A 13,930-nucleotide genomic window follows, 5' to 3' on the forward strand; every position below is an offset into this window, starting at 1 on the left:
ATACCTGGGCTGTGAAGATACCCTAGGGAAGGAAATGGCAACCCACTCCAATATTCTTGCCTGGAAAATCCCCTGGACAGAGGAGCCTGGCAGGCTACAGTCCATGGCGTGGCAAAGTAGGACACGACTAAGCCCTTGTCAGCAAATCTGCAGCAAGCAGTTAGATAACCCTAGGGAACACTAAGTTAGCAAATGTCCAAGTCTACATGGTGTGTCTCAGGGCCCTAACAGCCTCTGATCTGAGGAAGGGGCACTGAGGTTCCCAGCTGGCCCACTTTCATCCAGCCAGGTAACACTGACTGCCCTGAGGAGGCCCCCGAGCGCCTTCCTAGACACGAAAGGGGTACATAAGAAGACGGAGTTTTAGAGACTTTCCTGTAGCTCAAATAGTAAAGAATCTGCCCACAATGCAGGAGACCAGGGTTTGACCCCTGGGTTGGGAAGATCCTCTGGAGAAGGGAACGGCAATCCACTATTCTTGCCTGGAGAATCCCATAGAGTCCATGGGATTGCAAAATGTCAGACACGAGTGAGCAACTAACACACAGGCCTGGTTCAGCTGTGGCCTTGGACTTGTCTTTGCACAGATTAGGTGTTGTTGAAGGCTCCTTTCTAGGCCCTGACACTCTTAGGCTCTCTATAGCTGGGAGAGCTTACTGGCCAGTGGGAGTGCTGAGGTCTGGACACAAGTGTGGCTTTGGGGTGAATCTGGGTGGGAAGGGAAAGGAGACACTAGGCCTCACCTTGGTTAACTGGTCCCCCTCGCGCCAGAAGCAGAAGCCTGAGCAGACAGTCTCCCCACGCCGGTACTCTGGGGTCTCGCGGTGCGTGGGCAGCGTAACTGACCTCAGTGCAATGACATAGGGTTCCCTGTATGGAAGAAGTGTGCAGGAGCACAGGAAAGGGTGAGGGCCAGCTTCCAGAAACCCCCTCCAGCACTGACCAGGGCCCTGCTGCAGTGATGCCCTCACCAGAGTCTAAGGCCAGCAGCCTGGCTCCAGGTCAAGCTGGAAAGGAGGTTCTAGACAGGAGGTGCCTGTGGGTGAACAGTTCTGAACTCACCAGGTACCAGGGTGACTGCACCGTGGACCTTCTGGAAACATTCCTGGCCTCCCCCTCCCCGCCCCAGGGAAGCAGTGCTGCACTTTGGATTTTCGTGCTTCATCTTTTTGACTGTCTCTAGCATAAGTGATATGCTAGGGCTTCCCTGGTGGCTCAGAGGTTAAAGCATCTGCCTGCAATGTGGGAGACATGGGTTTGATCCCTGGATTGGGAAGATCCCTTAGAGAAGGAAATGGCAACCCACTCCAGTATTCTTGCCTGGAGAATCCCATGAATGGAGGAGCCTGGTGGGCTACAGTCCACAGGGTCGCAAAGAGTTGGACACGACTGAGCAACTTAACTAACTAGCATAAGTGAGGCCATTTCTCCAGCATCTTCACCATGGCGCAGCTGGGAGCCTTACCACCCTTCAGGCAACATGGGGCTTTGAAAGGCTGGAGGCCAAGGAGTGGGCCATGTGAGAGTTGGCCTGTCTGTGACCTGGGGCACGGCACCCTCACTACGCCAGGGATAGAGACCACCCTCCTTTAGAGCATGAGTGACTGGAAAGGGCAGTGTGTCCTCTTGTTCTCCATTCTACCCCCAGTAAGGCCATGGCCACCGATTTTACACTGAGGTCCTGAGGCCATAGGAAAGAGGGCTGACTCTACACAGATGTTCCCTCCCTGGGGAGGAAGATGAACCTGCCCACCTCCCACCCCAGCAGGCAGGCACGCACCCGATGTCACAAGGCTTCCGTCGAGAGGCCAGGATGATGAAGTCCTGGGGCTTGGGGTCACCACCGAGGGCGGGGCTGATGACATGGTAGATGGCATCATCCTCGTCCACCTGCTGCACTAGCTCCACGCTCCTGTGCAGAGTCCACAGCGGTCACAGAGGCGCCGCGTGTGACAGGGTTGACCCAGCCGCACCCCTCACACCCGCTTCAGACATCCTGAGCACATGCTTGGGGGACATATCACCCCCAGACTGCTCAACAGGGACCAAAGGAGGGCAGAAAAGCCTGGCCAAAGTGGACATACACAGCTGGGCTCACAGACTCGTACACAAGCAGATAAACCCCACCTGTGGGCACACGTGCACAAACACATGGACACCCACTAATGTACATACAGAACTACAGATGTCTGTGTGTGTGCAAATGCATATACACAGACGTGATGATTTAGTAGCCGTACTGAGTATTCAGTGAGTGCCCACCGTGTGCCAGGCACTGTTCTAAGAGCTTATGGGTATTATCTCATTTAATGCAACATCAGCCCATGCAGTTGGACTCTGAGTATCCCCATTTAATAGATGAAGGGGCTGGGACTCAGAGAAATAACTCACCCACAGCCACAGAGCTAATAAGGAAGCAGGTCTGGGATGTGCATAGGCTGGGTGCCAGAGCTGTGCCCTCAGACACGGGTACGCTACACACGTGTGCCCAGGTAGACACACCCAGGCTTATACCAACACACACTCACAAGGACATCCTCGCAGAGACAAAATCCTGTCCAAACCTGCCACCTTTCCCTTCACATAGCCATATGAAGAACTGGCAAACTTGGTAAATTGAGCAAACTGGACATTCTCTGAGTTACCCTGAGTCTGGAAGGAGTTCCCACCCACCCCTCCACTTCCCAACCACCTCTCTAAGCAGTCCCCAAGCCCCCTCTCAGAAGGCAGAACTCAGTTTGAAAATCACTGATCTACCCCTATGCAAATACACAACCACACCTCAAATACCCAATTTAAGAGGGGGGAAACTGAGGCCCAGAAAGGACATGACTGGCCCATGGTCACATAGTTAGTTGGGCCAGGCACCCAACTCCAATTCCAGCCTCAGTCCCTTCCCTGAGGGCTTGGAATACCCATAACTCAGATACTCACCTAACACTTAACCATAGCACCTCCCCTCCCATAACCCACCCTTAGATAAAAGCCAGCAAGGGGCCCAGAGCAGTGGGGGATGGCTCAGCAGGAGGAGAAATCTCAGGGCCCCCTTCCCCACCCCCCGGGACCCCCACCCTCACCGGCAGTGCTTGTCCCACTCGGGCCTCCGGCGGAGGTCAGAGAGCAGCAGGAAGGCCTGGGCTGTGTCCACGTGCACCAGCATCTCCATGTGGAAGGAGAGGAACTTGTCCTCCTCTAGAGTGTACAGGCGGACCTGCATGGGACAGAGGGCAGCCTCGTTCCCTCGTCTCCTCCTCAGACTATGCTGGGGACCCGGGCTGGAAGTCAGGGCCTCACTGATTGCTATGTGTCTGTGAACAAGTGACTCAATCTCTCTGAGCCTCGGTGGCAGAATCTCCCGTGAAAAATGGGAGATTCAGTGCAAGGTGGATAGTCTGAAGAAGCAGGGACTGCATGGATAAACACTAGTCAGATGGACTGGTACTCGATGTGAAACGGAACATACACATCACTTCACACAAGTGAATGCACTGTGCCTAAGGAAATTCGTCAAAGGTTACATACTGTATGATTCCCTTTACTGGACATTCTCAAATAAACCAAATGAAAGGCATAGTAAACTGGTTTGTGGTTTCCAGGGATTGGGATGGGAAGAAGCTTGATCACAAAGGAGACAGAAAAATTAGGGTATTATGGAAATGTTCTGTATCTTGATTACTGTAGTGATGATACAACTTTATATGTTTTCCAAACTAGCAGGATTATACACTAAAAAGGGGAAGTTTTACTGTATGTAAATTATACCTCAATTTTTTAAATGTTGAAAATTCTCTTTCAGAAAGAAAAATATAAAGAAGCAGTAACTAATGCGGGACCAGAACGGATCCTGAGAGCCAGGCGTCCAGCCAGCCACTGGTGTCACTGTGGGGAGGTGACCCATCCCAGGACACAGGCAGAAGCGGCAGAGCTCAGCCCACCCTCAGCCCACCCCTGCCCCCAGCCCCCATCCGAGCCACGCCAGCCTCGAGGGGACAGGTGGGCTTCTATAAGTGGGTTGGTTTCATGACTCATCCAGGGCCTCTTAGGGAATCCCCCTCTGACTTGAGTGGTTCGAGAGGGTTTCACAGCTCACAGTCAACACCTCTGGCTGCTCAGAGGAGGAAGGAGAGCTGGGAGGGTGGGGTCCGCTACCTGGTTGCTCTCCGAGGACAGCACCCAATCGTCCTTGGCCACGAGCATCTTCAGGGAGGAGACGTTGTTGTAGCTCAGGTACACCTGCACAGACACACAGCAGCCTCAGCACCCCCTTCCTCGGGGCTCCGTGCCAGGCCCACTCTGATGTGTGGAGAGGAAACTGCACGTGAAGGAAGGAGCCCTGGGCTTTGGGAAAAGAGGCCGGGCTGGGCCAGACTCCTCCTCCCCTTGGGGCCTCAGCTCTCTCCTGCCAAGCAGGGGGACACAGGAAAGCCCTTGGCTCACTGAGCCAGTCCTGAGGCAGAGTATCCTGTCCCCTTTGGGCCTCCTGCAAGAAGGGGGGATTGGGAGTCCCCGACAGGTCTGAGGACTGTCCGCTCAGAGCAGAAGGCCTTACCTGGTTGCTAGGATCCCAGGGGACAGACAGGGGCATCTCTGCCTGCTTACAGGACACGATGTACTTCCTGGGAGAGAGGGAAGACGACAACCTTGGTCCCTCTGGGGCCCACCTCTTCTCAGCAGGCTTACTGTGTGCCAAGCTTACTGTGCTTACTCTGCTCAGCCCAGCAGGGTGGGAGGCACCCCTATGTGGCCAGGGAGACTGGGTGGGCACACAGAAGGCAGCAGCTGAGGACACGCACACTCAGAGGTGGGGACTCCCAGGGAAAGGTATAGACCCCTAACCTTTGCCGAGTGACTTCACCCTTATGCTCAGTGTCCTCACCTGTAAAATGGGATCAGTAGTCACACCTGACCCCTCATGGGATCATCAGGAGGAGAACCGCATTTGGCATATGGTGTGTTATTCGCTCAGTCATGTCTGACTCTTTGCAACCCTATGGACTGTAGCCCACCAGGCTCCTCTGTCCATGGGATTCTCCAGGCAAGAATACTGAAGTGGGTTGCCAAACCCCTTCCTAAATGCACATTTTTATTATTAATATTAGATGGTAAACCCTGGTGCATTTACAGCACTTTTCGGCATGTAAAGTGCTTTGGTAGCAATCATTCACACCTGGATTTGCGTCACAAGCAATTGTTCACCTCCTCTCAGAGCCTTTCTTTCTTCATCTCCAAAATGGGCATCATCGGAATCAATGGGAGGGACACAAGATGTAAAATTGGCACACCTGCCCAGGTTCAAATTCTCATTCTGCCAATCATTCCTATCCGTGTGCCCGTGGACACCTAATCCCTCTGTCCCCAGCATCCTCACCTGTACAAGGGGCCAGTAAGACTGCTGTGTCATGAGGCCAAGACCAGAGACTGCCCAGATGTAAAGACCCGGCCCAGGGGCAGCTCCAAAGACAGGCAAGTTCCCAGAGGCAGGGAGCAGACAGGGAGCTGAGACAGAATTGACGCCGTGTCCCATCCCACCACCCACAGGCCTCCACTTGCCTGTCCAGGCGGATTTTCTTCCTGGCACTGGCTTCTCGGTACCGCCGCTCGCCATCCTGGGGAGAGGAGCCCAGACAGACTGTGGTGGGGGCAGGACAACCAGCTCACCCAGGCCCCATTACCGCTTGCCCTCCTTCCCCAAAGGGCCCAAGGAGACCCTCCCTGCAGTCCTGAAGCGGACTTCAGATGCAGAGGGGCAGCCTGGACAGCGCAGTGCCCGGCCACTGAGTTCCAGCCCCAGCCCCCCTCACACCTCCGAGTGACTTTGGGAACACCACCTGCCCTCACTAAACCTTGCGATGGGCAGGCATGCTTCTAAAGTGGTTTCCACACAAAACTTCACCTAAGTCTTATAAGAACCCTCTGTGTTTGGCACTAGTACTACACCCATTTTATTTTATTTTGGCTGCACCATGCAGCTTGCAGCTATTCAGTTCCCCCACCAGGGATTGAACCTGGGTCATGGCAATACTTTGGCCACCTGATGTGAAGAGTCAACTCACTGGAAAAGACCCTGATGCTGGGAAAGACTGAAGGTAAAAGAAGAAGAGGGTGCCAGAGGATAGATGGTTAGATGGCACTTCCAACTCAATGGACATGACCCTGAGCAAACTCCAGGAGATAGTGGAGGACAGGGAAGCCTGGCATGCTACAGTCCATGGGGTCACAAAGAGTCAGACATGACTCAGCAACTGAGCAACAGCATGGCAATGAAATCCTTGGATTCTAAACACAAGGCCATCAGGGATCTCCCAGTAATATCCCCATTTTACAGAGGAGGAAACTGAGGCACAGAAAGGCTAAGTGGCTCACCCAAGGTCACAGGGCTAAGGAGTGTGGCCAGGAACAGAATCCAGATGGCCTAGCCCGGGGCCCACCTCTGAACCAGTACCTCTAATGTCTCCTTGCTCATGGACATTAATTGGCAAAGACCTGAAAGGACATCACAGACTGTCTCCTGTCCCACTCGCTTCAGGCTCCCCACTCCTTTGCCCACCACCCGTCTTGACTGCCCAACGCCGGGCTCTAGGGCAGAGGTTTCACAGTCCATGCTCAGCCTTGTGAGGCGAGGCAGGGCAGGGGACCTTCTGGGAGAGAAGAGGCAACCTCACCAAGGTCACTCCCTGGCCCCTGGAAGCAAGCCCGAGCCTGGCCTTCAGGAGGCACAAGGGAACATTTTTTAGGGCCAGCCGGGACCCCTGGTCCCTGACTCTCATCCCTACCCTTTTTGCTCCCCTGTCACCACGGTCAGAGCAGCTGCCACTTACTCAGTCAGGCACAGGATCAGTGTCTCCCCAACAGTCCTATAAGGCAGGAACTGCAGATATGCCCTCTTTAAAGATGGGACTGAAGCTCAAAGAGGACACCCATCAGAACGTGGCCAAGGCGGAGTCCAACCCACCTCTGAGCCCAAAGCCAGTGCTTTTATAGCTCTGCAGGCTCAGGAGTGCCAGTTAGCACCCAGCAATGAGGGAGGCCCACACACATGGTTCAAGTTCTTCCAAAAAGCACAAGGGGCACCCCTGGGGGTCACAGCAGGGCACTCAAGGCCAAGCTGTGCCCCAGCAGAAGGAAAGAGCTGGGTCCGTGCTCCCCAGTCCTGCCACCCCTGGGCAGAGGGGGAAGGGGGCTGCTAGCAGGGCACTCACCCCAGGCTGGGGCCGAATCCAGGGCAGCATCTGAGGCTGGTCATCTGCCCCCAGGACCACGAAGGTCATGAAGGCGCTGTTGATGTGCCGCCGATGGGTCTCGGCCTCCTGGCGGTAGGCCTCCACGCACACGCCCACCTCCATGCTGAGGGGGAGGGAGGGATGCTGTCAGCTGGACAGACCTTGCCGAGGCCACCCCTCCCCAACACACATGTGTGCACGTGAACACACACACACACGTACTCCTGCCGTTCCTCCCACAGCCTGGATCAGAGACCGCTGGGCGGGAAACTCAGATGCATTCCCTTTCAACAATGTTTACACAGCACCTGCTGCACCCCTGGCCCATGCTCATCTCTGGGGGTCAGAGGAATGAATAAATCTGTGCAGTCCAGGTTCTCATGCGCTAACAGCGAGGGAGTGGGGAAACAAATGTCTATATAAAATATGTCTATGTAAAAATAAAGGGTTATGGAAAGACATAAGAAAGGAGGTGGAGGGGCAGGGCCTAATCAGAGAAAATGCTCATTATAAACATATTCACCAGTGCTCTAACAGCCATGCTCCCGACAGCTCAGTTGCAGCCGTCTCTGTATTTCCAACTGTCTGATGAATTATATAATAGCAGCCGCCTCCATTCCCCTCACTTAGGGATGCAGACTTCATGCAGATGGGGAAACCAATGCCTAGAACAGGGCACTAACTTGCCCAAGGTCACACAACAGTCAGGAAGAGAATCTACACTAGAAACCAGGCCTCACAGATCCTAGTTCAGGACTTTTTGCTCTGCACAACAGCAGAATGTGTGCTTATCAGATGGAATAGTAAAATGATAATGATGATAATAATAATAAAAATAATAGCAGCAGCAATGGCTGACCTTCAGTGAACGTTCTCTCTGTCATTATACTATTAAACAGTAACTTCTCATTGAATCCTCACAATTATGAGGTAGCTGTGGTGAGCCCCGGTTCTCTAAGGTGAAAGAACTGAGGCTCAGAGGGTTAAGTAACTTGCCCAAAGTCACACAGATGCTAAGAGGTAAGCCAAATTTGAACCCAGGCAGCCTGGCTCCTGATCCCTCACTGTTAATGACTACATATTACTGAAAATCACATCTCTGAAATCATCTAAAGAGATGCATACTTTAAGTAAGCTTTCGTGGGGTTATCAGAATCCATTACAAAGATAAGGGTTCTGGGAACTATTTGCGGTTTTAGGAAAAGGGTGGGGAAGGGTTCGATAAACAACAGAACACTGGCAAGAGGTGCCCCGTGACCGAAGCATCCACAGTGTAGCAGGCTCAGAGGCAGGAGCCAGGGAGAGAGACCAAGACATAGGGCACGTGGTGTGACCCAAGATGGGGAGCCCTGAGGAGGAACATCAGAGTGAATCCTAGTGATGGTGCAGGGACCCAGCTGCCAGAGTTCAGACCCCACAGACCTCGTCTACAGGGGAAACAGCTCGACACTTTGAGGTAATGTCCCTTCTCAGATCAGGAGGAGCCCTCAGTCCCAGGGGCCCCATCTCATCCATCCCAGCCCCTCACCTGTGCTTGAAGGCGTTGTTCACGATGGCCTTGAGCACCAGACGGTCCCCAACCTGGGATGGGCCCCGGAAGTGGAACATCTCAATGGCCTTCAGGGTAGGGTGGGCACGGCAGAGCCGGCTGGAGGAAGCCGGGGGTCAGGGGATAGGACAAAGCACCCTCCAGTGCTTCAGCCACTGGCTTGGGCAAGCCAGCCTTCTCTCCCTGCCCCTATCCCCAGACCCTGCCCAGAGACACATGCACCAGCCTCTGGCCCACCCACTCCCACCCAACCCAGTGACAGCTCTAGTCAGAGGAAGAGAACTAAAGTCCCATCCCACAGCTTAGAATACTGAGGTCCGAGTATAGCTGGAAAAAAGCTGAATTTGAGGTGACAAACAGCAGGGCTTGCAATAAACCTTTTCCATTCAATGTTTATATCCTAGCACCTGCTGTTCCTACCATCTGGAAGCCCTCCTCTTACCCAAAAATACTTGTCATTCAAGGCCCAGCTGACATACTCCTCCCCTAGGAAGCCCTCCCTGACTATCCACACTTTGACCCTCCTCTGAGATCTTACTGCGCTCATAGTCTAGGCTGCCCAAAATGGCATTGCTTATGCACTATGTCCACAGGGTAAACACAGAGGAAGGGCCACTGGAGCTGGGCTCCAAAGGGTGGAAGAATTCGCCTGGCTGAGGAGGATAAGGGTTAGGGAAGGCACTCCTATCAGAGGGAATAGCAACTACAAAGTCGTGGAGGTATGACAGTGTCAGTTAATAAATGTCAGTCGTCATAACTATAAAAATATGCTCCAATACTTGGAGCAGAATAAGTCCCAGACAGGTACAGAGGTTATAGGAGAGGGAAGGAATTCTTTCCACTTTTAAGGAGAAGGGGACAGTTAAAGACGCTTCTTAGAGGATAGACAGGATTTTAGCAAAGAATAGTGGGGCTACAAGGTGGAAGGTCAGACAGGAGGGGAGACAAGAGCTGGGAGCATGGTGGGGTGGGTGGGAAGGAGAAGGGCAAATGGCTTGCTTTGCAAAGAGTATAAAATCCAGGAAGTGAGTGGGCAGGGCCAGGGCAAGGGGAGGCCCTGGTGCCAGCTGAGGGCTTGACATTTCCCCTGGCGAGCTCACAGAAAAATCATTCCTCTCTGGTTCCCTGGGTCTGAAGGCCCCAGCTTACCCTATAAGAACAGTCAAGCTTCTGAAGACTTGATTGCAAGCACAATGCCAGCACAATGCAAGTCAGGGTTTCTGCCCCAGAGGGAGCTGGCCAAGGGAAGGAGGGGAAGAAAGAAGAGGAGGCACCTGGCTGCTATGGTGGCCACGTTCTCCATCCAGGCCATGATCTGGCCCCCAAAAGTATTGCCCTGGTGATTGGCGTGGGGGGGCAGGACCAGCTCCACACTCTCCACCCGCGTCTTCTCGGCCGGCACCATGTGGCTACAGTCTCTGCTCTCCAGATCTGACCAAGGAGGGATAGAGCAAGGGAGGTGAGAAGATTCCCGAGGGCAGACCCCACCATGGGCAGCCCAGGACACCCCCACCCCCCCGCTCCATACAGCTTCTCTTATTCACTCAGCACCAAGGAGGTGCCACGTATCTCCCAAGGGGAGAGAGCTCAACGGGGGAGGCCTGTAAAAGAGGAGGTCTTTCGCTTGGTGTGCAGGCTACTCAGTGATGCCACAGGCAGGGAGCAGAGCAGTTGAAGCCCTGAGCCAAGGTCTGGAAATCAGATAGGCAGGACAGTCATAGGGAGTAACAAGACTCTGGCTTAGCTGCAGCTGAGGACAACTAAAAAGACAGCCTAACATAAGGCTCAGATAAGGGCCCAGACGCCAGGCTAAGGCATCTAGACTGACCCTTGGGTAGACGGACTGTCACAACAGGAGGGATCCACAGGGGCTGCAGTGGGATGGATGCTGCCAGGGGCCTTAACAATTATAGGAAGAGCTGGGCCTGCCATGGCCTCCAGGCCCCGCATAAATAGGGCATATGGAATCTAGAGCATAGCTCACTGCCTTCACTGGGGTTCGCTACTACTGCCTGCTCTCTCTCCACTCTGGGCAGCTGAACTATCCTTGATGGGTCCTAAAATTGCCTCCTTTAGGATTCCAGGAAGACTCTGCATTCTCATTTTCTGGAGATCAGAGAACAAAACCAAGGTCACCCCTCTAGACCTTTGCCCTCAGCCTGTGTCCTCTCTCAGAAAAACCTTGCTTCATCTCTCCACCTGTCAAAATCCTCCCAGTCCAAAGTAGATCTTGTGTGCTGGTATAGGACAATCTGCAGGCTATGCTTTTAAGGGGAAAGGAGCAAGATATAGGACAGTAGGTGCCATTCCCCTATGGGGTAAAAAGGGAGGGTTGAAATGATAGGTAGTATGCATTAATATGGCTTCCTGGGTGGCTCAGACAGTAAAGAATCTGCCTGCAATGCAGGAGACCCAGGTTTGACCCCTGGGTCAGGAAGATCCCCTGGAGAAGGGAATGGCTACCCACTCCAGTACTCTTGTCTGGAGAATTTCATGGACAGGGGTGGGCAGTGGGCTACAATCCATGGGGTTGCAAAGAGTCAGACACAACTGAGTGACCAACACTTTCACTGTTTTTTATGCATAAATATGCAGGGAATACTTCTGGAAAGATGCCCCCAAATGAGTAATAGGAGCTGCCTTTTTGGAGGGGCAGAAGCGAGTAGAAGTGAGTCTTGCTTTTTATTCTATCTTTTTTTATCCCTAGAGCTATCTCAATCTATCTACCTATCTAGCTACCTGTCTCCTGAGTTGGCCCAAAGAATGAACATCTTACAGAAAATCCTAAATGAACTTCTTGGCCAACCCAATATATGCTTTTCTTTTTTAAAGTCTTAGGGTCCTCAAGGCCAAGCTCAATACTACCTTCCCAAATACCTTGACTCCTAGAGACCCAAATGCATTAGTGGATGACAAAGTGTTTTCCATGTGTCCCAGCTTCATTTTCACAGCCCCTGGGAGCTGGGCGAGAGGTCCAAATGCTACCTGTTCCCCTAAGGGGCCTTGAGGCAAGAGGGTTATCTAGGCCTGAGGCCATCATTGGGGGGATACCCCAGGGAGACTTCCTTCCTCTCTCTCCCCCAGACAGAGGGGAGCACGTAGGACACGAGCTGCCCTCCCCACCCATGACGCTCACCGTCCTGAATGACGCAGTTGGCGAGGAGGTCCTTGATGGTGTCGGCGTAGACCAGCCGCATGCGTCGGCGCTCGGCCGCCACGCTGTGCTCCGTCTTCTCCTCTTCGGTCCGTGGCAGGGTTGGCTTCAGCTTCACCTGTGGCGGGGGTGGAGTGGGGGGTTTCAGGACAAATTCCCTGAAATAGCATGAGGGCCTGTCCCCCCAGGATTGCAAGGAGATCAAACCAGTTGATCCTAGAAGAAATCAATCCTGAATATTCATTGGAAGGACTGATGCTGAAGCTGAAGCTCCAATACTTTGGCCACCTGATGCAAAGAGCCAACTCATTGGAAAAGACCTTGATGCTGGCAAAGATTGAGGGCAGGAGGAGAAGAGGACGGTAGAGGATGAGATGGTTGGACAGCATCATCAACTCAGTGGACGTGAATCTGAGCAAACTCCGGGAGACAGTGAAGGACAGCGGAGCCTGGCGTGCTACAGTTCATGGGGTCACAAAGAGTTGGACATGACTTAGTGACTGAACAACAACTGCCCCCCTAGTAATCATCTCACACCTGGGGCTCCTGGATGGTCACAAGTCTTGTCCCCTCTTTGCCCCATCTTCCATCTCCATGTTGACTGACACATCACTTTCATCCTCCAGTGTCCCCCCGGCCCCCAATACTTGGGCAAAGGAACTGTGGATGAGGAATGTTCAAGCAGGACATGGAAGGCAATGGAAAGACCTGGAGAATCCTGGAGTGAGGTGCACGGGGAGAGCAGGGGAAAAGCAGAGCAGGAAGGTATTTGGGGTTCAACCGCAGTGGGGGATGGGCCTTCTTCTGGAAGCTGTGGATTCCCTGCTGCGCCCCCATCTCTACCACTCCACCAACCCCCCAGAATCACCGCCCTGGAAAGGCAGCCAGGTGGCCTGGCAGCACAGAGCGGTCAGGTATAGCCACCTACCTTGGAGAGCTCCCTGTGGGCCACAAAGGTGGCTAAGGCCTTGCACACACACCACTGCTTCTCAGAGCACAGGTCCTCAGAGGCCACCTGGATGCCCACCTGGAAAGGAAGAGCAAGGTGGACAAGTGAGGCGGGAGGAATGAGAATCCTACAGCTTGAGATGGGATGCGTCACCAGGCCTGGCCTCTGGTATTTCTGTATCACCAAGTCCAGGGGACTAGAGACCTGGGATAGGCTCTGATGCTGGCCCTGGCTCCCTGGGGAACCTTGGGCATGTCAGTTCCTTTCTCTGGGCCTCAGTTTCCTCATCTGTAAAATGGGGATGATTGTACCTACCCTCACAGGGTTATTGAGAGGATCAAAAGGAGACTGTGTTATGAAAGGGCTTGAAGTAAGTTAATATAAGTGTTGGCTAAATTGGAAGGACAGACAGCTTGGGGGTCCATAGGGAGACCTTGAGCACTTATGGGGTGTCCAGAGCTACAGTCAAGATTCTGCTATCTAAGCCTCGGTGGTGCCTCAGTAACCACTGGCCCAGCTGGGTAAAATTGCCTGGGCCTGACATCCATAAGTGGGAAATAGAGGCCCTCCACCAGAGCTCACAGAGCCCTGTGCCTCACCAAAGAGTCCTCTCATTAAACCTTCCACAATCCTGCAGCATAGGAATCATGTTCCCATTTTACAGATGTGAAGACAGAGGCTAATGGTAAGCTAATGGACCAAAGTCTAGCGCTCTCACTGCTTCAGCCCACTGACATCAGGGCTAAGCACAGTGGCTGTCCTCCCTGCCTTCACCTGGCTGCTGAACAGAGGGTCTGACATTAGGTATGAAGACCCAGGAAGCTGGAAGTCAAGGCCCACAGTGGAATCCACATCGCTCGGCAACCTGAGGCACGTCCCTTCCCCTCCCTGGCCTCAGTTTCCCCTTCTGTGTTATGGCCATTGGACAGTTAGATCCCTAGGATCCTCCCAAACTTGTCAGCTATTTCAGAACTCTGTATCCTCAGCCAGGGCACTGTGAGTGTGAGCATTAGTGCTCCCAGGCTAGGGGCTGAGAACAAAGAGAAAGTGGAAACCAC

At 53.4% G+C, this 13,930-nt stretch overlaps 1 protein-coding gene across 1 annotated transcript in view; it reads right to left on the reverse strand.

Annotated features, from left to right (window-relative positions):
• Window positions 1–13,930, reverse strand: part of ACOT11 (acyl-CoA thioesterase 11) — a 37,010-nt gene that overhangs the window by 7,777 nt on the left and 15,303 nt on the right. Inside the window, exons 6-16 of the mRNA XM_070468122.1 lie at window positions 12,852–12,950; window positions 11,906–12,041; window positions 10,044–10,200; window positions 8,749–8,868; window positions 7,200–7,344; window positions 5,547–5,606; window positions 4,550–4,612; window positions 4,150–4,233; window positions 3,078–3,211; window positions 1,781–1,912; window positions 744–870 (exon numbers count right to left, since the gene is read on the reverse strand). Of these exons, the coding sequence (XP_070324223.1) occupies window positions 744–870; window positions 1,781–1,912; window positions 3,078–3,211; window positions 4,150–4,233; window positions 4,550–4,612; window positions 5,547–5,606; window positions 7,200–7,344; window positions 8,749–8,868; window positions 10,044–10,200; window positions 11,906–12,041; window positions 12,852–12,950 (1,257 nt within the window). The remainder of the gene's footprint in view (window positions 1–743; window positions 871–1,780; window positions 1,913–3,077; window positions 3,212–4,149; window positions 4,234–4,549; window positions 4,613–5,546; window positions 5,607–7,199; window positions 7,345–8,748; window positions 8,869–10,043; window positions 10,201–11,905; window positions 12,042–12,851; window positions 12,951–13,930) is intronic.

The sequence above is a fragment of the Odocoileus virginianus genome, chromosome 5, assembly GCF_023699985.2.
Source record: "Odocoileus virginianus isolate 20LAN1187 ecotype Illinois chromosome 5, Ovbor_1.2, whole genome shotgun sequence".
In the NCBI taxonomy this organism is placed as follows: domain Eukaryota; kingdom Metazoa; phylum Chordata; class Mammalia; order Artiodactyla; family Cervidae; genus Odocoileus; species Odocoileus virginianus.